Source organism: Nanorana parkeri, unplaced genomic scaffold (genome assembly GCF_000935625.1).
Source record: "Nanorana parkeri isolate BGI_ZX_2015 unplaced genomic scaffold, ASM93562v1 scaffold1882, whole genome shotgun sequence".
Lineage (NCBI taxonomy): Eukaryota > Metazoa > Chordata > Amphibia > Anura > Dicroglossidae > Nanorana > Nanorana parkeri.
The window spans coordinates 178,426-202,694 of NW_017308150.1; the positions used below are offsets into that span (position 1 = coordinate 178,426).

General features: G+C 43.6%; 1 protein-coding gene across 1 annotated transcript in view; it reads left to right on the forward strand.

Annotated features, from left to right (window-relative positions):
• Positions 1 to 24,269, forward strand: part of CEP126 (centrosomal protein 126) — a 76,536-nt gene that overhangs the window by 40,522 nt on the left and 11,745 nt on the right. Inside the window, exons 3-6 of the mRNA XM_018571968.1 lie at positions 1,651 to 1,796; positions 9,087 to 9,204; positions 11,869 to 12,070; positions 20,512 to 22,498. Of these exons, the coding sequence (XP_018427470.1) occupies positions 1,651 to 1,796; positions 9,087 to 9,204; positions 11,869 to 12,070; positions 20,512 to 22,498 (2,453 nt within the window). The remainder of the gene's footprint in view (positions 1 to 1,650; positions 1,797 to 9,086; positions 9,205 to 11,868; positions 12,071 to 20,511; positions 22,499 to 24,269) is intronic.

Below are 24,269 nucleotides of genomic sequence, written 5' to 3' on the forward strand. Positions count from 1 at the left end.
TCAGAGACTGCAGATATGCTTCAGGAGATGGTCAGAGACTGCAGATATGCTTCAGGAGATGGTCAGAGACTGCAGATATACTTCAGGAGATGGTCAGAGACTGCAGGTATACTTCAGGAGATGGTCAGAGACTGCAGATATGCTACAGGAGATGGTCAGAGACTGCAGAGATGGTCAGAGACTGCAGGAGATGGTCAGAGACTGCAGATATGCCACAGGCGATAATCAGAGACTGCAGATATGCTACAGGAGATGGTCAGAGACTGCAGATATGCTTCAGGAGATGGTCAGAGACTGCAGATATACTTCAGGAGATGGTCAGAGACTGCAGATATACTTCAGGAGATGGTCAGAGACTGCAGATATACTTCAGGAGATGGTCAGAGACTGCAGATATACTTCAGGAGATGGCAGAGACTGCAGATATGCTACAGGAGATGGTCAGAGACTGCAGATATGCTACAGGAGATGGTCAGAGACTGCAGATATGCTACAGGAGATGGTCAGAGACTGCAAATATGCTACAGGAGATGGTCAGAGACTGCAGATATGCTACAGAAGATGGTCAGAGACTGCAAGAGGTGGTCAAAGAGCACATGCTGCAGGAAATGGTCTAAGACTGTCATCCTGTGGATAGGGTAGTCTTGGACATGTAACATTAGATGGAATTTTAGGGACAAACTAAAGCACAACTCCACCTAACACTTTAAGCAGTTAAAGCAACAGTTCTGTTTTTAAATAATATGAATACAAGCTGACTGTTGTAAGCACCCCCATCTGTTGTAAAATTGTTGGTCCCAACCGTGGCATCTACCACTCCTGCTGGACAGCTTAGTCCGTTAAAAGAAGTGGAGAAATGACGGATCTACTGACAGAATCAACGGGTGATAAAACTATGTTACGGGGGGGAAAGGTAATGTTAATACTATTGACAGACTGCACTTGTTATGTATTCATCACAAGCAATTTGTCGAGAGAGCTCAATAATTTTTTTAAACCTTTAACTATAAATAGCTTTTCCATACTATTTATGAGTTGCTTATAATTAATGGTACTTGGGTCATTCATTTCATAAAACATTCGTGTAAAAAATCTTTCAGCTCCTCTGACACCTCCTTCCAAGCCACATTCCTTTGGCTGCACATGAACACGTGTCTGTGCGGTGGTTATCTACCAATACTCTGTGTACTGTACATTATTACGTGCATGAGTCAATATAATAATTGTTTCTTCTGTCTTCTGCTTGTCTGAACATTTCATCTGCCGAGTAACAACATGCAGATGAGACCTGAGTAGCGCTGCAAGCTTACTATCCACATCTGCTTAGCTCGACAGTGCAGGTATGATCCAGCTTCTCCTGTAACAGCGCAGCCATCTGCCGTGATACCGTCTTTATATCATTGGCGTTCGGAGATGGAATATAAACTCTGAAACATCCTTTTCGGTTTCAGTGAAATGCTCCATTTTTTACAGCTTTTTATTTAACAAGGTTTGTCAGGCTGTGGGAGCTGCATATTTATAGTTCACAGCAGCTTCTGTCTACATTTTTATCCTCGAGTCAATGTTTTATGTTGAAGGGTAATTTAACATTTAATGTTGGCGTTACATTATCATTATTGGTTTATGAATGTTGTTTTATTTCCTCTTTAGAGCTCTTGAGGACAGACGCAGAGAAGAAGAGCTGAAGGAACAGAGATTCCGAGATGAGGTTCTACAGCGAAGGAAGATAAAACTTCAAGAAGCCACAGAGAACTTCCAGAGGGCCCACCTACCTCCATCACAGCGCAGGAGAACTGGTCAGTGCCTGATTGTCATAGAGTTAAAATGACATTAGACTCAGGAGATAAATCCTAAAAATACATTCAAATACCTTAACTATGAACAAAAATGTATCTTATTGTGTATCACTTGGCTGTAGATCCTCAAATCATCTCTGAGTTATTGCTGACACTGTCCTTCCTTCTGGAGAGTGGCTACTTTTGTTCCCCATGGCCCCTGTGTGTGTTGAAAAGTAGTCACCCCTCCAAACTCACTCCCGTCATGGGCTACAATTCCATGTTTAGTTTTCTAGTTTGTATGGAGAGTGTAGTCCATCGCTGGAGTGAGCTTGGAGTGGTGGCTACTTTACAACACTTTTTTCTGCAATGGAGTCATAAACAAAAATAAGAACCAGGAATGTTAATATTGCCAGTGCACAACCAGTGAAGCAAGATACTCCAGCATACCTTTATTGTGGATCAATGCCACTGCAAGGTGGTTGGTCACTCAGCCTACATATAGTGAATTGTCAGGAGAAATGCCCAGGAAATGTTTAGCTGTTTCTTGCTATAGGGATCGACTCGTTGAAAAGGGATCTTCTCACTCTCTGTGAATCCAATTCAGCCAATTTGGGGAAAGTCGATTGCTAATGCGGCATGGCAGTAGGGACATACCAAGCTCAGTGTTCTCATACGAGATTTAAAACTTCCACTTCTCAGGAGCAAAGAGGGTTACTCATATCTGTAACTTAATGGTTACCCTTCATCGTGTTGTATCCATGCAATGGCAGCTGGTGATAGCAGTTGATTAGAAGTCATGTAATTGTGGTCTTGGGATACTTTTTTTTTTTTTTTTATTACAGAACCATTATAATTCTGCTTTGTATCACGTCGTCCTACACGTCAGCATTTCAGGATTCCACCTTAACAGTAAAGTTTCCTTAGAAAGTAAAATAGTAGGGGTTCAAAGTTTATTGGAAGAGGACGGCAATGGAATTTAGTTTATGGCAGACATGAACAATTTACACTGAAACGTTTGTGAGGGTGATAAAGATAAAGTTTTATGTGTTACCTATAGCGACCAGTCAGATTCCAGAGGTTAATGTATAATGCACATCTACTATTGAAACTAAACTCAGGGCACAAAAACGTTTATCTAAATATATTCCTCAATAGCCACAAAGGATATAAATCTACTGTGTGTGCACCAAGTGTCTTTGCAAACCCAACAGCATTGGTAGGCAACCTTGGCACACCAGCTGTGGTGAAACTGCAAGTCCCGTTATGCCTCTAGGAGTCACGCCTGTGGCTGTCAGTCTTGCAATGCCTCATAGGACTTGTAGTTCCTCTACAGCTGGGGTGCTAAGGTTGCCTACCCCTGCTGTATAGAGAGCAAGGTTGTAGGAGGGACCCAGCAGGCCCATTCACTACAGGCTGCCCACTACAAGGGGGGCTAGTGTAAGACCAGTCGTCCTGTACAAGGGGAGAGGGCAGCAGTGACCGGTCTTTATTAGCCACAAAGGATATAAATCTACTGTGTGTGCACAAATGTCTTTGCAAACCCAACAGCCTTGGTAGGCAACCTTGGCACACCAGCTGTGGTGAAACTGCAAGTCCCATTATGCCTCTGGGAGTCATGCCTGTGGCTGTCAGAGTCTTGCAATGTCTCATAGGACTTGTAGTTCCTCTACAGCTGGGGTGCTAAGGTTGCCTACCCCTGCTGTATAGAGAGCAGAGCTGTAGGAGGGACCCAGCAGGCCCATTCACTACAGGCTGCCCACTACAAGGGGGCTAGTGTAAGACCAGTCATCCTGTACAAGGGGAGAGGGCAGCAGTGACCGGTCTTCGTTACAGGAATCTCCTGCATCGGGGTAAGGTTTCACACTGCATTTCTTCCAGATCTGTGCAGTGATCCAAAGTACATGAAGCCATAAGTAAGAATAGAGATGCTTCTTGTATATAGACAATATTTGCTTATCCTGGAGTTTAGCTTTAATGAATCCAGTTGGCTGCTTTAGGCACCACCTCCGCCACATCTCTTTGGCCTTGGTTTATAAATCATCTTCTCTTTATCATTTGTTAACATTGGGTGAAATTGGGTATAGATTTATGACACTTAAGGACCATTATGTTACCATTTCATTCCCTCTGTTAAATTGGCAATTTGAAGCAGGCTTTGAGAGCCTAGACATAGCCAGGAATTATGAGGAACTAGCACCTAGCTGCTAACAAATCTCCAACAAGGTCTTGCAATCTTGTGGCTGCAGATAAAGTTAATCAACTGTCACCTCACAGACCATCACAGACCATCAAAGCATTCTCCCAGGCCATGCGATTACAACCCAGCCGGGAGAGAGATCTTCTTTACACACCGAGGCCTTGAATGGTACAATCATCTGCCCTTTTCTTAGATCAGAGGGAATATGTTTAGTCTCTCATAAAAATCCAAAATATATATGGTAGGGAGACGAGTTTTTCCTTCTGATAGTACAAGCTTTGAGTTGAGCTATATGGATGCAAAATGGTAAGTCCTGGCCTTATAGAACATCCTAGGGACTGACTAAAGGGTTGTATAGACCCTGCCTGCAGCATCTGCGGGATGATGCGCTGATGTCGTAAATCCTAACTACTATCCAGTCACCAAAATTGGCTGGTCCATATAACCTATGGACACTTGGAGAGGCAAGAACTCTCCTATTACCAGGTAAGGTAAAATGTCCCAAGGTAGTTGGCTAATGGTTAGAGTCCGTCCCACATCTATAAATTAGGTAGCATGAAAATGAACCTTGTAATGCATCTGGTGCTAGTTCTAAACCATAACATTTATTTCTGGTTTTCTCCTCTTTTATTTTATAGCAAATAACCACTGTCATTTTCATTCTTGTTTTTTGTCATTTTTGGGATATTTCCCCACCTAGGAATATTATCATAAATCATGTGTTGGGTGCTGCAGGTGTGTGTTGAAAGGTGACAGTGCAGCAGGATTTCAGCTCACATGATAGCTTGGGGAATCTCAGAAGCATGTGATATGCTTGGTTGTCAGAAATCTGTGTGGGTATGGTTTGCTAGCAGACCATTTAGCTGACAAACTGCAGGTGGTGGCAAGCTACCCTAAATCATGTGTTGGGTGCTGCAGGTGTGTGTTGAAAGGTGACAGTGCAGCAGGATTTCAGCTCACATGATAGCTTGGGGAATCTCAGAAGCATGTGGGAATATTCTAGCTGCTACATACCTATAGTATGTATCGGTTTGTGTGCAAGATTTGTATATGCCTATGTGTCCAGGCAGCTAGATTTTAGAGAGTCTCCCTCTAGCCGTGGCTGGTGGTATTTCAGGCTGTGATACTTAAGTGAGTGTGTGTAATGCTCTGGACTACAAATCCCAGAGACGTCAAGCTTATCTCAAGGATGAGCCCAGCTGTAAAGCTTGGCAAAACTTTAATTTCTATTTGTTGTCTGTTCTTGCAAATTTATGTGTGTCTGAAAAAGTCCACTAAGATATATCGCAACACATTCCGCCCTGGACTATTTCAGATACCACACAGGAAAAATGAGTGTACCCTAACCACTAATGACACTCATACTAAACATTAATTCACAATGGATACAACAACCCCCCCATGACTATCTCTGGCCCAAGCAGGCAGGTTGCACGCCCCCTCCTGGACACCAGAAACATCTGCAGACTTGCTGGCCCAGGCAGGCAGGTTGCACACCCCCTCCTGGACACCAAAAACATCTGCAGCCTTGCTTTTTCTAAACAATTTACGCAGCATTTTCCCTAGCACAAGCAGAAAACACTACAGAAAACACAACTTTTACAACTGGGTTTAGTACAAATCCTGGCCAACACGACCCAACTTGGATCTAGTACAAAACCTAAAGACAAGTCTGTTTCAGTTGAGTCCACTGCAATCCCGGACCGAGCCCCCAAATGTAATGCTCTGGACTACAAATCCCAGAGACGTCAAGCTTATCTCAAGGATGAGCCCAGCTGTAAAGCTTGGCAAAACTTTAATTTCTATTTGTTGTCTGTTCTTGCAAATTTATGTGTGTCTGAAAAAGTCCACTAAGATATATCGCAACACAGTGTGTAGTACTGTTTTCGGCTGCTGGCTGTGTCTGGATTGGGGGGTAATTGGGACTGTCACAATAATTTGCCTGCATGCAGATTGGTTTCCCAGGATATGCAACAGATGGCGATAACTTGCACATCATCTGCCTCATCCCCACCTTACCACTGTACCCTCTGTAGCCCAATTTGTGACATGTTATGGGTTAGAACTTTGTCAGATTTGTTTTGTTAATGTCCAGATGTGGAGATGTGCCCTCACTTACTGTTCTGATGACACCCAGAGAAACCAGGTGGTCAGCTAACAGCAATGACCTAGATGTTATCATGACATCCTCCTGGCAGGTCTTTGCTGTCTGTCTGACCTGGTTGCAATGCTTTTTCCTAACTTCTGTCCAGGTGATGGGGGTCTGCTCTGAACTGACCATACTGGTTCCATTCTTCGGTATGCACATATATTCTTGTGGAAAATTAATTCTATGCATAGTATTGTCAAAAGGAATTCATAGAGATTTAATTTCAGATAGGAAACAGGAAACTCGGCTCATGTCAATGACTTGGGTGTCAGCAGGACATCCTGAAGTCCATTTTTTTTTTTTTTAAAGATTGTTTTTATTGAAGAAAAATATACAAAGAGGTAGCAAGAATAGGCAAGTTAGGAAAAACAAAGTCCACACAAGCATGTGACATTGCAGTATTACACGTAGGTACATAATTGGAAGACCGTGTCCAAGGCCTATATAACATGAGATCTCACAGGAGGCAACTGCTAGCCGTCCCCTACACGGACGCAATCCGAGGGTATGGCTAAAACATAAGAAAGCCTTGGTCTAAAGCCTTGGTTCTCAACTGGTGGGTCGCAAACCCATGTCCAGTGGGTCGCCACATGCCTTCCACTTTTCTAGGTGAGAAGATCCTCAGACTCCCCCTAGAGAAGCACGGTCAGTTCTCGCACCGAGCAGCCATTCAAAAATATGATGCCCAGTGTCGACTTGAGGTGGGGTGAGGTGGCCGCGAGGGAGCTCCATCCATATGTGCATTGCTTACAGCTCATCACATTCTGGCTCCCGAAACCTCTCTGGGTGCGCACTGGAGCTTTACAAGCAATATACATATGGATGGAGCTCCATCACAGCACAGCAGCCCACACTGGACCCCAGGTTGAGGATCCACTCCAGTTTCCCTAATGGCAACCCAAACGCACCTCCCACCCACAGTTTGATGGCCTGCAGCGGAAAGCGCAGTACCGCAACATGGAACATTGCAGTGCGACTTGGGTCACGACTTAATGACCGAGGACAAATGTGGGTCCAGAGGTTACACAGGTTGAGAACCACTGCTCTAAAGCACGCTTCATATGAGCAAGATAGGAAGACATGTTTCACGGGTCACAGCCTATTCCGAATAGTGCAGAAACTGAAAGGAAGGAAGGGGAAAACGGGAAAGAACAGAAGTAAAGGAGAAAGGGGAGTCAGAGGAAGTAGAGAATAGCCAAGTAGAAGAAGAGGGAACAGGGGTCTAGATAAAGTAGAGCCGAAGAAAAAACAGAAAGGTGCCATCCCTCAGTCCATTTTATTTATTGCTCTCTGGATCCCTAATGGAGAGGCTTGTGCTCAGTGACTGTGTGGTCAGCGGGAAAAGGACGTGAGCAGAATCTCTTCAACAGCAGTCACCAGCACTGGATGATGTGTGCAAGAAGTAAAGCACTTTTTATTCAACTGTCACATGCGTCCTACAGCCAACGTTTCGGGGCCAAGCAGGGTCCCTTCATCTGGGCAACATAGTGACTAGTGATGGGCTCAGGCTTATTTGCAGCTCCACGTGCCGAGCCCGCCAGGAAGCTGACAGCGCCGCAGCGCCAATCACAGGCACTGAGACATTGCCCGATCTCTGCACCTGCGGACCGGGATAATGTCTCAGTACCTGTGATTGGCGCTGTCAGCTTCCTGGTGGGCTCGGCACGTGGAGCAGCGAACACGCCCGAGGCCATCACTAATAGTGACCACTCGTCACTATGTCGCCCAGAAGAAGGGACCCTGCGTGGCCCCGAAACGGCTGTATGACGCATGTGACAATTTAATAAAAAGTGCTTTACTTCTTGCACACATCGAGTGCTGATGAGTTCTATTAATGACTGTATCTGACACGGCGTGTTGTCACTTCAAGCACCAACCTTCCGTTAAGGTCTGTACGCTGTATGGAGTGCAGGTGATTTTGTGTTATCTCTTCAACACCACACATTAATAAAATGACTTTTTTAGTGTGAAAGGGAACAGACCTTTGATATTTATGGCTGTCTGTGTTCCTGTTGTTGTAGAATCACCAGTTCAAGAAAAGGAGAGAAATCTTTCCAACAGGGACACAGATTGCATTAAATTCAGTGGGAAGAGGCACACACAGGAGAGAGGAGTTCCATCTCAGTGGGGTCCACAACACGGAGGCTTCAGAGTCCATCCACCCGAGCCCTTCTGCTGGCCCCAAGATGGGACTTCTCCTTCTTGGCTGTGACACCCCGGTGTTCTTCCCACATAGTGCATATTATGTTTTTATTCTAGAGTGCTATATTATATTGGTGGTCTGCGCCATTACTAGTTTTCACAGTATTAAATTCTAACAAAGGTTCTTACCTTTTCATCACTCTACCAAAAAGGAAGAAACAGTACGGGACGCCATTTCTTTATTTTTAATGCACGGCATTGAATGTAATTTGGTGACTAGATTATGCAGCTTGCATTATAATTCCATTTGCCTGGTCACTGCGCCATATAAGCACTTGCTACTCTCATTTCACTTTAGATTGGACCTTTTGTTTTAGGGCATACGTTGTGGAAGCCCGTGCAGAGACCTACTCCTGGGAGGGACAGACAGTTGTGGCATGTAATTGTATGCAGCTGCCTGTACATTCCTATGGGAGGACGCAGCTGTATGCGGTCAACACACTGACCCAATTCTGCAGTTCCAGGTGCCTGCACTTGTTCCAAGCACATTGTCTTCACCCAGACCTGTGTGGATAAGCAGGTTTGGATCAGCGTAGAGATGTACAGGCGGCTGCATGCATCTGTCCGTCCCAGGAGCAGCGCTCTGCATGGGCGTGCACGATGTATGGATGTGCACATGCGTGTGAATGAGCCCTTATTGTTACATTATGTTAATCTCTACATGTATTTATTTCCTCATTTGCTTAAACAGTGACAAGTACTGTATATTGCACTATACTTATTTACAAAGATTATTTATAATGAATTCTTTGTATTGCAGCATATGTAGTTAGTAAAAAGCCAAACCCGAAGCTTGAAGATGCTCTTAAGCAAATTCAGTCATCTCTGTCTTCCACGTTCTACTATATGTCCAATCACCGGAGCCCTTTCAATACAAGGTACTGGAATGTCCTGTGCAAATGGGCAAAATATTGAGGTTCATGTTTATAATGTTGTTTTTACTGATTTCCCTCCGTTTGCACTGCGTTTATTTTGGAAAAAGTAGGGTGACTGTCACATACCTTAAGGGGAGTCAGAGATGACGAGGGTGGCCTCTCTTGCTGTTCCAGTCCAAATACCCCTGGATAGTGGGAACAGGTGCGTGAGGACAAGGAGGGGCACAAGTGGCGGTAGGTGTAGATTCCTGTCAGAGCTGCGTGCAGGTTACAGGGGTCTTCTAGCAGGATGCAGAGAGCAGGATCCTGGAAGCAGAGGGGAGACAACCTGGGTCAGCAACAATCTGGCAGCGAGGTACACAATCAGGAGGCAGGATGTAATCAGAGTCAGGCCGGGTCAGTAACTTGCAGACAACGAAGTACCAGGGAGTAGGCAGGGAGAGGAGTCCAAAACAAGCCCAGGTCAAGGTCAGGTCAAACAAGCCGGGTCGGTAACAGATGATTGGATCAAGTATACAGGCTTCAGGAACAAGGGACAGGGTACAGCACAAGATCAGTCAGCAGGGAGGTCACGGTGTCTCAGCCTTAAATAGCCCGATTGGCGCCATCATTAGGAACAAGCATGTGCGCACGTCCGCGCACATGCCCAAGCAGAGGCACGCAGTGGTGCCATCCCCTGTGCAGGACGATGCGCCTGCACACGTGCATGTGTAGGTGCCCGTCCAGAACTCCGGCCACACAGGCTGGCTCTGGCTTTAGGAAAGTGGCAGAGTTTAAAGCTAAGACACATTCATGAAGATCATTACACATTTATATTGTGTTGCTTAACAGCAGCAGAGCAAAATCCAGTTTGTTGCCCTGCCAGACAGGGCTGTACTGTGTGGCAGAGCTGTGTAAATCTCTGAACTGGTTGAACAGAAATACAAATCTTTTGGTAGGCAAAACATTTTCAGTATATGTCATTCATGCCTGTGTACCTGGAGTTCATCTTAAATCTTTGCAAGGGAATTGCCCCATCAGAGTTCCACCTACTTCTATGCTGTACACCTGAGGTATGATGGGCATCCAGTTTTGTGAAGGGAAGCCATCCATTAACTGACTCTGGATTCTGAATGAGATACATTGGGAATTTGTGTGTTGTGACCTTCCTATGATTTGGAGGTCATTTCTTCTGGTGAGTTTTAGTTCTATAGGTGGAGGGTCTCACTGGTGTTGAGTGAACACATCACGGATATATGAGCAAGAGGCTTTTTCATCACTGCACATGGAGATCTTCATTTGATTTGGGGCTTTTACACTGTAGTGTTAGATTATTTAATAAGGGAAATCTTCTAGAAGTTCTACATTGTGGACACTCATATAAGGGTGTTTTAATGGTCGAATGGCAAACTTACTTTGCCTATTTATTGTTTTATTTTTTTTTACAATTTTTTCACTGGCTTAAAGGAGAATTATGAGGCGAGTGATTTTCACTCATCCTCATAGTTCCAGCCAACATGTGACAATGAAACTGTCACACGTCGGCTTAATAGAACGGGAAGTGAGAGAACGCATACCGTCGCTCGCACACTTCTCGATCATCTCCCTGCAGAGAGCCGTGACTGTCACTCACGGCTCCCTGCAGGGATTCTCCCGTTCCCGCTCCGATCCTCTAGTGCTGACTGGCAGAAGGGACAGGGGAGGGGGCGGGTACAGCCGGCTCTGCCTCTATATAGGCAGAGCCAGCTTTCACTCACACAGCTGGGTGGATCTCGACAGTAATGTCGGGATCCGTCTCGGCTGCAGCGGTCTCAGTATACTGCAAGCTGTAGCTCGCGATATACTGAGCTTTGGACACCGGCACTCCAAAGTAGAAAAACGTATTTTATTGACGCGTCATGCAACAATACATTTATTGCAACATTTCGGGGTCACACAGGATCCCCTTCATCAGGCAGAACAAGTGAAAAAATACTTTTTTTCATAACTTTTTATACTTTGCCTGGACGGTGGCCATCCATCGACTACTGACGCACCCAACCCATTTATCAAGGATTTAGCGGTAAGGAGTGCAATGGTACACTGACTAATACTGAGCTTTGGGTCACGGGAGGATACTAGTATATGTCCTCCTGTGACCCTTATGAGAACTATGGGGAAAAACACTTACCCCATAGTTCTCCTTTAAGCTGGCCGTAGACCAGTAGATTGTTATTTGAACAAATTTGCTTTCAGATCATTCATTTGATTTTCTAATAGTTAATGGGGTGAAGTAAACGATCGTTTTCAACTATAGTGATGAATATTTTGGAAGAAGCAGGATGGAAATGTATTCTGTAATGAGATTCTAGAAACTCCATTCATTCCAAAATCAAATGTTAAACTCAAACGAAATTTCGAAAACAACATTCGTCAAGTCTCTGATGGCATTATCGAATGTTCTCATGAGACTTTACTTATGAACGCTTGTATGACAATCTACAGGTGTATGGCCTGCTTTAGTTTCTCAGCACTGAGTTTTTGCTATTGCCAATTTTACTATACTACTGGACCAGCTGCTATGAGGGTTTTGTTTAGCGTGTGTGTGTGTGTGCAGTGTGTGTGCAGTGTGGGAATATTTATGGTTGTTAAAAACATAAAGAAGGTCTGTAAGTTTTTAAAAAAAAGTTTCTATCCTTGTTTTTCAAGGAGCTCAGACTCGCCATCCAGTACTTCATCAATAGGTATCTCTGCATGGCCGAAGAGACAAGAGTCCGCTCCAAAATTTCCTTTTGAAGGAGTTTATCAGGAGAAGTCGGTGATCCAGTTTGAGAGCGATCAGCTATACTTCCAGAACAAGTTAGAGGAGGCACAGCGTCTCCTGGAGGAGCAACATCTCAACAACATACAGGTACAGCAATACACTCACTCACAGCTGTCCTTTGTCACAAACCGGGAAAACTGTGCGTGCTAGCCTGCCCTTAGCTTTAAATATGTTCTTTCTTGTTGTACAAGTCAGAACTGGCCCTATCCCTATGTATAATACACTGCTCCCTTACACCTTATTACAATACAGATGGATAATTTAAAGGAAACCTGTACCGAGAGAGACACAGAAACTGCCATTTCTATCCATGCTGGCTGGCTGTCTGCCTATTTTTCGGCTTTAATTTTAATAGAACATCTAAACTGTAGCAGGCAAGTGGACTGACCTGAAGCGACACTCTGGTTTATTCATCTAGAGCCTTGGTTCTCAACTGGTGGGTCTGCTTCACCAGCTTCTTTTCTGGCTATAGCAGCCAGAGAAATGACAGCTGAATGCGGAAGTGATGTAATACAAACAGGGGCGCCCCGAGGCCGGGTGTCGTCATCGCGCGTGGTATCACCTCGCGGGTGCGCGATGACGTCATTGCACATGCGCGGCCATTGAGAGAGGAGGGGATGTTCACCCGGCAGGATGAGGTATGCCGCCGGGTCCCCTCCTCTGTCCTGACACTGTCGGGCTCTTGGTCCATGACCGAGTGCCCGACATTTTAGAGGGGGTGACACCAAAGTAACTGTCAGTCATTTTGGTGTCACCCCTGCAATGGTGTCCCCCGGGTGCGGGCCGCACCCCCTTGTGACGCCACTGAATACACACCACTTCCGCATTCAGAGATTGGAGAGGATATCAACAAGTGGAACAATGCTGATCTCCCTCCGATCTTCATGCTGAGAGCCGCCGGGCACAGTGGAGCCCAGGATAGCCGTTAACGGCGGTGGAGGGGGGGTGGCCTTGAAGGACGGGAGGGCGGTGCACACTGTTGGGCACATACAAGTGATCGGTTGGCTATAGAGCCACTGAACACTTGTATATGTAACATTTGTTACCGGCTGTTTACACCTGTTAGTGTGTTCTGCTCGTGCGTGCGCTAGGGGGCCGCGTGCGAGCAGGAAAAAAAGCTGTATATTTACGCCCCCCCTGCTGGAAGGAGCTTGCCCTCCGCCCGTTTATTTACAATGGGCGGACGGCAAGTAGTTAAAATAATGATGTGATTTGATTATGCTGATATTGAAATTCAAGTGAAATGAGAGCCACTCTTATTGCTTTGGTTACATAATTCAGGTCTTGCATAACCAAAGTAGCTTCTGTATTTCTTGTTTACAGTCACATACATTGCAACACATTGATTCCTCTGAGATTTTATTTGCAGTTTGAGTGTCACGTATGTCTTATATTGTATTATGTGTGCTTTAAGCCGTCCGTCATTCCTGTACGCCATAATGAGCCGTGCAATTAATTTCTCAGATTAGGTGATATAATTCATGATATAACACAGGATGATTATTCACCAGTTTGATTGTCATCTGAAGTCAGATTGGTTACTGTGAGTAATTGTAATGACGCTTTACTAAATATTTCATAAAATTATTAGTTGTTTACTGATGCGTCAACAAATATTTCGTGCTTTTTCAGTTAGTAAATATGTCAGTATTTTGTGCCACATATTTTTTATATTCTATGTAATACAGAGATTTGCAGATTAGCCTTTTAGAGGGAGGTTATTGACTCTGTTTTCTGTTATAAGATATCTGCCAGGCTTGAGAATTCATTATAGCCTTGTGTTGTGAGAAGGAGCGTAAAACATAACTATTGTGTAATAGCAGAAAGTAGGGATGCACCGATATATCGGCCGCCGAAACATATTGGCCAAAAATGGCACTTTTGGCAAAATGCCGAAAGTGCAATTTTTTGGCCGAAATAGCAGTGCATCCATTCTTTCTCTCCTCCCCGATGTCCCAGTGGGGAGGAGAGAAACTGTCACATGAGGCCGAGCACTGCGAGAGGAGAGCGCTGTGAGCGGCCGGCGTCTCTCCTCCCCGCACTGCTCAGCCTCCAGTCACAGAGCGGTGTGGGCAGAGACAGCCAGGGCTGTCACAGGAGGCTGAGTTCTCCTCCCGCACCCCCTGCCCAGCCTCCTGTGACAGCGTGTCAGGATAGAGAGCGGTGTGTGTGTGGCTGTCATTGCTGTCACAGGAGGCTGAGCTCTGCTCCTCACCGCCCCGCCCTGCGTCCTGTGACAGCCAATCCAGGATGGAGAGCGGATACAAACACTCAGCGATCAGTGATCGCTGAGTGTTTGTAAATAATTGAGGACAGAGTATGTTTATCTCCATCACTTCCTGTCCATTCATGATTGTGGTTATAGTAAACATACTATGTTCTCATGTTATAAATGAACACTCGGTATACAGGATTCCTGTTCATTTATAACAGGGGCTGCAGAAAAAGAGATTGAGGACTCTGTGTTCTTAATCTCTTTTTCTATTTTAAAAGGGAAATATCAGCGGTCTGTTTAGATCCCTAATATTTCCCCCCGAAGCCCCTAAAAGTAAAGTAAAAATAAAAAATATTTAATAAAAATGAATAAATAAAAATTAAATATTAAAAAATTAAAAAGTTTATAAAAAATAAATTACATTTTTTTTTTTTAAAGTTAGAATAAAAACCATTTTCGGTTTCGGCCTGACATTTTTTTCCATTTCGGTTTTGAAATTTTCATTTCGGTGCATCTCTAGCAGAAAGGAGAGCCTACGTACTTAATGAGCAAATATGGTTGCTCCTATGTACATATATCACTGCAAACCTATTACCACCAATTTAATTGTACATCGGGCTTATTTTATTTAAACCCAGTCCTATAAGTTACCCTAAAGCTAAAACCCAAGAATGTTCCACCCCCACTCTCATTTCCTGGGTTTTTGCAGTGGTAGTTGGACTTGTTGCTTTGGGCTGTTAAGCAATAGAGAACCACCATCCTATGTTGGCATGGACATGATGCACAGTTGCTGTGTATATTGTGTCCTAAGCAACATGGCGGTTAACGGCACTTGTAACGGACGACCATCAATTGCACATGTCCTCCATATTTTTGGAGACCTCCGCCATTGCTAGAACCGAACACCAGGCTTTTACAGTTTGTATGCTATGTTAAGTATTACGGTTCGCAGTTGTACTTTATACCGTAAGGAATTTGGAATTTCATTCTGCACTGCCACTATTGTATTGGAGAAATACACTGAACACCAACCTAAGGGTCATTTCTCATATGACCCCAATTGTAAAGGGGTACTTCTGGGCTGATGCACTTGCCTCGCCATACTACTGGATCACTGTGTTCTGTATGCTGTGCTGTATTTTACATACCGTAGACCAGGGTTAGCTAAACGCTGGCCCTCCAGCTGTGATGGAACTATAAATCCCATGAGGCATTGCAAGATTCTCACAGCCACACACATGACTCCCGGAGAGAGAATCATCTTGGGATTTGTAGTTTCAGCAAAGCTGGAGGGCCAGAGTTTGGCTACCCCTGCCGTAGACTAACATTATACATACATACTGCAATCTGTATGCTGTGCTATAGGCATCATGCCCCACATTACTACATCTTCTATGATGTTTTGTAATTTACATTCTCTAGACTATTGAACTCTGTTGTACATTCATGCCACAAAGATTCTTTGAGAAAATTCAGAATTCCACCCAGGATACCATTTTGCTAATATACTGTATAGATAAACAATTACAGAGACGATACATTCCCTTTAATGCTGCTCAAGTAGCATAAAGTAGCACATACCTTTTCCCTGCAATTTCTACAATACCTTTTAGTAAATTTTCATCTGTTCCCAGGATCACTTTGTACACTGGGACATACAATCCTCCTTTTTATCAAGTTCTGATCTATAGTTTATTTGCTGAGCCCTTCTGTAACATAGGCTTTACATTATGTTCTCTTAAATTAGGTTTCCCAAATTCTCTGCTTGAATATTTGAAACTAAAATGTTGATTTGTTCACTGTCATTGTCCTTCACCTTACGTGTTTATAACGAATAAGTAAGGGGCAGTCACCTTCGTGCAGTCTCCTTTATAACCACTAGATGTCAGCAAAGCTCCCAGTAATTGGGTAAACCAGTCCAAATAGCAAACATAAAGATTTTCCCAGTCCAACATAAGTAACATTCTGAAAGTACGCATGCAAGGGATAGATGATGTTGCTTCAATTAGATGTCTGGTCAGGTTTAAACCGACCACCAATTTCCCTGTGTATAGAATGAAAATAGAACCTGTCAATGACCTGTTGTTGACATAATCATGAAGTACAGTTTATGCAATGTACAGTTTTTAACGTGCAGTTTGTAGACAGATTTGTAGTTTATACATTCATTGAGCTGCTCTCAGAATTAGCATTGCCCTCTGGCTATTTTTGCCTGGGTAGGAGTGGGGGAGACCTTTAGGAACATAGAAACATTTTCATCATAACAATGGATTATAGGAAAGATAGCTGTACATAGTGCTGATGGTTCAGCAGATTAATCTTCCAAATTCATGTAACTGCACTGGTGCTTCATGGAATTATGTTACACTGCTGTACTGAGGAAAAAACACCCTTAAACATTATGCTGGCCATTGATGGAATGACTTTGTTGTCCAGTTAAGGCTCCATTCATATATAGCGTTTGCGCTTCCCACACGGTTTTCCATGTGGAAGACCGCACAGCACGCAAACACTAAAATCGTTCATCTGCACAGATTCCAGTCATTTGTGGCTATTACTATAACCGTGAACGTGCGGAATCCGTCAAAAAATCACGCGTGGACTATTTTGCATACCGCACGGCCGCCGCAATAGTCTGAACAATGCACATTAAAGTGCATTGTTTTTTATGTTTAGACCGGCCCCGCATGTATTAATACGGCCGAATATGCACGGACAACCGCTCCTGTGTGATTGGAGCCTAACAGTCCAGCCAAGCTTTTTTTTCATTGCATAAGCACTTCAGTACAGTAATCTAAAACCTTCTTCCTAAATAAAAGTTTTGAGAATCTTAAGTCTTAATCCTAAAGTGGAACTAAAGTCCTGCTTTTAAATAGCAATTTTTGGCAAAAAAAAGATAAGCAAAGCCTTTTAAAAAAGAAGAGCCCCATGTTCCTAGCAATTTTTCTTATCATATGTACACTGCACAGTACATGCACCATACAGTGTACATTCCATCTCATTCTCGGCATGCTAAAATAGTCAGATATCAGGGTTAGTGTAACTCCTGTGTGCATGTGCAGAAGGTACATCATCAATGGCTGTCCAGAGGTCACACTACAGAGAAGCACCGCCGGTCCTGGAAGAGTCAGCAGGAGGAGATGGTGGCAGGGGCAGACAGAGCAATGACTGGAGGCTGGACCTGTTACCACTGGTGGAGGGCACTCTGAAAGTAAGTGTACTATAATGTGCAAGTATGATCTGCATCGTTATATATTAGCAAAAGCTCACCACCAGTTTTCGGAGTTTAGTTTCACTTTAAGTGTGGTGTAGAGACTGTAGGGAAGAGTTTGATGCTGTGGTATGGGAGGATATGTGTTACCAATGGGGATAATTGCTGTCACTTCTTGTTCTAGTGCCCTGTCAACAACAGTGACATAGACCGATAAAGCCAGAAGGTCTAACTCTTCTATTCTACAAAAGTGCTTGATTACATTTTTTGTGGCCCTGTTGGAAAGATTCTATTACTCATTCTGCTCTGTCATTGTCCATTCAGAAGGCTAGGGAGCATCAGAGAGAAGTAGAAAAGGGTAGATCTGGTATGAAAAAAATGTATTAACGCTTGCAGTGGGGCTACCCCCGCACTGCAACAGTTAACTGCTCATTTTTGTCTAGATTTTAAAAAAAATGTATACTCCTCTGAACCATGGAGCTGGCTTGTTTTTATATTGGAACCTCCAGCCTTTCTCCCCCTCCGCTAGGGCGGTCTAAGGTCACCTTCTATATACAGTGCATAGAAGCGAGGACGCAGAGGAACAGACAGGCTGGAGGGAGCGCTGTGACAGCTGGTCGGCTTGGAGGTTCGGGTGAGTATAACTTTATTATTTTTGAACCTAGACAAAAACTAGCACTTAACCTTTGCAGTGCGGGGGTTGCCCCACTGCAAGGGTTCATAAAAAGTTTTTTCTTTAATTAACTAATACTATATCTCCATTTTACAACTTTAGTTTAAAAAGATATTGGATTTTTATAGAAATGAAAAATACCTTTTATATAAATTCTCTCTAGTTTTAACCAAGACCCCAGACACATGCTATCATTCACCAGTCAGGGTCAACCCCATGTCAGGACTATTACACTGTGAGTTGGGGATGCACTGATATTTCGGCCGCCAAAACGCATCGGCCGAAAATGGCACTTTTTTATGTTTACTGTACCCTCAATTATGAATGAATTGGAAGTTATCTACATCACATCCTGTTCATTCATAATTGTGGTTATAGTAAACATACTCTGTCCTCATGTTATCAATGAACAGGAACACTCAGTATAGAAGATTCAGGTTCATGTATAACAGGGGCTACAATCTCATTTTCTATTTTAAAAGGGAAATATCAGGGGTCTTTTTAGACCCCCCAACATTTCCCTGAAGCCCTTAAAAGTAAATAAAAAATAAAAATATTTAATAAAAATAAATAAAATATAAAACATTTAAAAGTTTTTTTTTTTTTAATTATATATATTTTTAAAAATTAGGAAAAACATTTTCGGTTTCGGCCTGACATTTTTTGCCATTTCGGTTTTGAAATGTTCATTTTGGTGCACCTTTACTGTGAATGTATCTTTAGTAAAGAACATTTGTTGTTACTAAACTTACTCTGCACACTCTCTGTATAATAACAAAAAAGTGATTTGTTCAGCATATTGAAATACAAATATTTCAGGTTTCTTGCTGCTTCAACATGTTCTGTTGCTGGAGGAATGCAGGGCTCACGTCACTCATGTCTCCCAGTCATCTTTCACGCTGTTAACAAATAATGACATTCCTCCGAGTTTCATATTTCCATCTTTACAATCTGTCTGTTAACACGGCCACATTCTGAAGTCTTTATTCATGCCACATGTCAGTCTGATGGATATGTACTTCAAGCTTGTTAGCAAGGTAATGCGGACAAAACTGCCCTATCTATTAACAAGTCTGACACTTCAAAATATTCTCTCTGTTCTTTGTATTCCACTGTGCTGCATTGTGGGATCACTGTTTATATATTGAGTAGTGACTATAAAATGGTAGTACATTCATCAAAATGAGAGCTTCTAAAATGGCTCAAGGTAACCTTTTCACTGCCCAAGCATGAAAACATATTAGTACTTTCATAAACTCAGCTGATATAGATGTTCTCCACTTTCCTCTTAGATGTGCACCATAAGCATCTATTATGATTATTATACAGCGTTTTATATAGAGCCAGCAGTTTGCACAGCACTGTACAAAGGAGAGGGAGACAGTAAGTACAGTTACAATACAATTTAAAACAAGATGGTTAGGAGGATCCAGCTTGTGAGAGCTTACAATCTACGAGGAAGGGGCGGGGGGGTCAAGTGATTAAAAGGGCATTACTGTGAGGATGAGTTGGTGGAGAAAGTAAAAGTACGTGTTTAGTTGGAGGCAGCATAGGCTTCCCGAAAGAGATGAGTTTTCAAGGATCGTTTAAACGTGGACAGAGTAGCAGATAGCAGTACTCAGAATAATAACGTGCTGGATTATTGTTATCCTAGTTCATTTTATTACTTCATTGCTGTGGTATGTGTATGTGTATAGGCCAATGCCTTGGCTGGCGCTCGTGCAGAAAGTTTCTTGGGCAAACTCACCAGCCCAAGTCGTCACGGACATCGACATCTCCGGACTCCTCCCCCCTTCCCTTTGTTAGCCGACTGAGCCACTTGGGGACATCGACGTCACCGGACTCCTCCCCTCTTCCCTTGCCGACGGAGCCACTTGGGGACATCGACGTCACCGGACTCCTCTCCTCTTCCCTTCGTTAGCCAACGGAGCCACTTGGGGAAGGGGGGAGGAGTCCGGTGACGTTGATGTCCGTGACGTCACCGGATCTCCGACTGGACTCCCGGAAGCCGGCAGAGAGGTGAGTATTTTCATTAGCGATCAAAAACATTTTAATCGATCAAAAAGATTAACGATTAATCGAGAAATTAATCGTTAATTTGCACAGCCCTACTGATTTTGTTTTCATAAATATATATTGGGGATGCACCGATACCATTTTTTCAAGTACGAGTACTGAGACTTGTCCAAGTACTCACAGATACAAGATACAAGTACTGATATATTTTTGTTTATTGTCATGTGACAGTTTTTCTAAAACAATACAGATTAATGATTTCAGGACAGTAGTGGAGCGCCAGAGCTTGGTTCCAGCTGCAACCGCTGCAACTCTGGTAGTTCTTGTGAAAATGCCAAGTATCGGCACTGGTATCTGAACATCCCTAATTAAAATTTATATCAAATCTTTTATACTTTTTTTTTTTTTTCTAGAATTTCCATCAGGAAGTGGAAGAACTAGCACATTCGGAGAGTTTATCTAGTTTGGACAGTCTAGAAGAAGGTCCAAACACTGTAAACGAGGAACTTAATACAGTCCAAGAGCTTTCAGTTGACCCTTTGCAAAGAGCGTTGTCAGAAATCTCTTCCATTGTGAACAGTGGAAATCCCTACACCAATGAAAGTAACAGTGGGTTAAACGGTCAAAAAAGTTTTGAATCTCATCAATTGACAACGGATATGATAAGAGAACAAAACCTATCTATGAAAGAAGAAGAGTGGCACAGATCAGCAGCTGAGCACGCAGTGACGGATACTATAACTCACAATGGATCCTCCTACGCTACTTTCTCATCAACGCAAGAAATAAATCACTTCTCACAAATGCCGACAGCAGAGGAAAAGACCGGTTATTCTGACATGGGTTATAGAGAAAGTACAACTGTTGTGGTTAGGCCAAGCAAAGCTTGGGCCACTCCCGACCCAACCCCAAGAGAAGCCATCCATACCTCGGAGCCACACAATAACAAAGACATGGTACAATGCTCTGGTTTATCAATAAAGCCTACAATGATTCAGCCCTTGGCAACTTCAATAGTTGTTCCATTATCTGGAAGTTCTGCCATTAACTGCCAACCCAACTCTGATTTAAAACAAAGTAAACATGTACATGAATTCCATTCAACAAACTCTGTTTCTGAAGGCATGCCTACTTCATATAATTCACAGTTTTACAGAGTAAAAAGTGACCAGGCTAAGCCTATAGAAAGCAGCAATCCGAGCACCCCATTGCGGGGATACCTCTCCTCACAAAATCTAGTGTCTAATATCAAATCTGGGGATAAGCAAGAGGAGAAGGAACATCGAAACAAAAGTGGTCATTCCCAAGAATCACAAGAAGATCCTGATACCGTGTTGCCTACATTTTATATAAAAGCGAGAATTACCAGTGCTGGAAAAGATGGACACAGGTTGTTGAAAAGCATATTAAAGAAAGGCTCAAAGTATGAAAAGGGTTATAATAGGACGCTGGGTATTGGCAAAATGTTTCAGCTGGGGGAGAAAAGCTCAGATGGCCTTAGGGACAGTGTGGAACTGGCTAAGGAAAAGGAAAATAAGAAAAATAAAAAATTAAGATGGTTAGATGAATCGGACAAAATAAGGGAAAACAAAGAGGCACCAGGCACAATTAGGAACATAGAAGCTACCCAGAAGCCTCAAGTGGAGCCCTCTGCTACAGGACATTTTATGGAACATGTTTTTGTCCCTACTGTTTCCTTAACTGACCAAGTAGGTCCTTCTGCCGGAACTCCTAGCTCTGTTTATTCGACAGGTTACCATTTCACCAAGCAGGCATGGATGGCAACTAAAGGAGAGGAAACGAACACTATAGGCCATACTCAGGCCATTAGAACACCACCAAAGGCAAAAACAAAGGTAGCAAGGCGCCCAAAATCGGCTAAAACCCAATCCGTGGTTGGATATCGGAATAGGAGGGGTGTCATTATACGGCCTCAATCAGCTACTGAAGCAAGTAAAATTGCAAACACTCAGGCAAAGGTGATGGTACCTCATCCTCCACCCAGGCTTGCTGCAGACAATAATAATAGCGATACCATTACAGAAACAAAGGCTCAGCCTGGGAATATAAACATTTCTCAGGTTAATCATTTGAACAATGTTATACAATCACCCAACCATGGTTTAACAAGAGATGCAATGCTCTCTAAAACATTATCTCGTTCTAATATACCTGCACAACAACCTGGTCCTCCTGATGTTGAGAGTGCCACAAAATCCATCTTTACCTTAAACAGTGAGCGGGTGTTAGCTATACAAGAAAGCTTACCCGTATCTGCCAAACGGAACCCTGTATATGGATTGAATGGGCTGCGTCTAGACCATACTCCCACTGATGAGGAAATTGCTCTTTTATGGAAAGGAGTACGATGTGCCTTATCTCATAAAAACTCTGCTGCTGGTACGTTACTTTGCTTGTAAAATAACAAATCTATTCTGGAATAGGTCAGCTTGTTTTTCCATGTAGAATCATTACACTAGGGTGAAAACAAAGAGTTCAACCTTTACTAGTGCTCAGGAACCAGCCTCCTGTCAAGCTCGGTCCTATTGCAGGCTCACCCTTGTCATGTCCTTGGGTAGTATACCAACTAAGGGCCATAGTGTGCTCTCTGGTAACAGTGCTCATCACTGAGTGTAATTAAATGTAAAATGTTTCTGGCACTGGATGTAGCCAAACTTTGTTTTATAAATCCAGGAATAAGTTGTTTTAAGTCCAGGAGTGTAGATCATAGATTATTTGGTATGTTACCAAGTTGTCAATTATTTTCAGGTGAGTGATATCTGCATGAAGCTGGTTATACATGGGACAATATTGTGATAATCTCATTACGTTTGGGGCAAAAACAGATGCATGAAATTCATGTGTGATCAGCTTTAAAGCTGAATTCCAGACGGTTCCAAAATTAGTAAATAGTTTCCCTCCCAATTTTTGCTCTTTTTGTCTAGGGGTTGAGATAACAGAGTAATACCTTTATAGCTGGCGGCACGGTACTTTTCTCCCCAGCACTGGAATATAGACAGTCACTGCTGCCTTATTATGTACAATGCAAGACCAGTGGTGCCCGCTGACTTTGCAATTTCATGTGATGATGTTGGGGAAAGGCACAGCGACCCGACCATTTGAAAACTGGCAAGAAGTAATGATTATGTTGGGGAAAGGCAAAGTGACCAGACCATTTGGAAACTGGCAAGAAGTAATGATTATGTTGGGGAAAGGCAAAGTGACCAGACCATTTGGAAACTGGCAAGAAGTAATGATTATGTTGGGGAAAGGCAAAGTGACCAGACCATTTGGAAACTGGCAAGAAGTAATGATTATGTTGGGGAAAGGCACAGTGACCAGACCATTTGGAAACTGGCAAGAAGAAAAGCTTTGAGGTATGTGTCACAAATAAAACTGGTGGGGAGGATGACCAAGTAAGGTAAAGAGCAGGACCAAGTGGCCAGCAGACACTGTCAGAAAACCCGAATGGTGCATTCAGCCGCAGATTATCCAGCATATTTTTACGGCAAAAGTCAATCTAGTGATCGACTTCTGCCGATGGTATAGAGTCACCAATGCAGCACATTTCGGGTGATTCCTGCTGAATCTGGTGAAATTCACTCTGTGTGTACCCTATTTAAAGGAGAACTATGAGATGAGTGATTTCCACTCACCTCATAGTTCTAGCCGACCTGTGACAATGAGACTGTCACAGGTCGGCTCAGTAGATCGGGAGGTGAGCGAACACATACCAGGTTCGCTCACCTCTCGATCCTGTCACGGCTCTCTGCCGTGACAGGGGGAGGGGCTGGATTCCCCTCTCCCCGCTCCGATCTGCCAGCGCTGACTGGCGGAACGGACGGGGGAGGGGGCAGGTACAGCTGGCTCTGCCTCTAGATAGGCAGAGCCAGCTGTCACTCACGCAGCTGGGCGGATCCCGTCATCTACGTCGGGATCCGCTCCGGCAGCAGGGTCTCAGTATACCGCGAGCTGTAGCTCGCGGTATACTGAGCTTAGGGTAACGGGAGGATGCTAGTTTGTGTCCTCCCGTTACCCTAAGGAGAACTATGGGGAAAAACACTGACCCCATAGTTCTCCTTTTAAGGTAAGTAATACTCTGTTATTTCACCCCCTAGACTAAACAAGCAAAGATCCTTTGTCAGCTGGAAAGATGGGGCAATTTTAATGA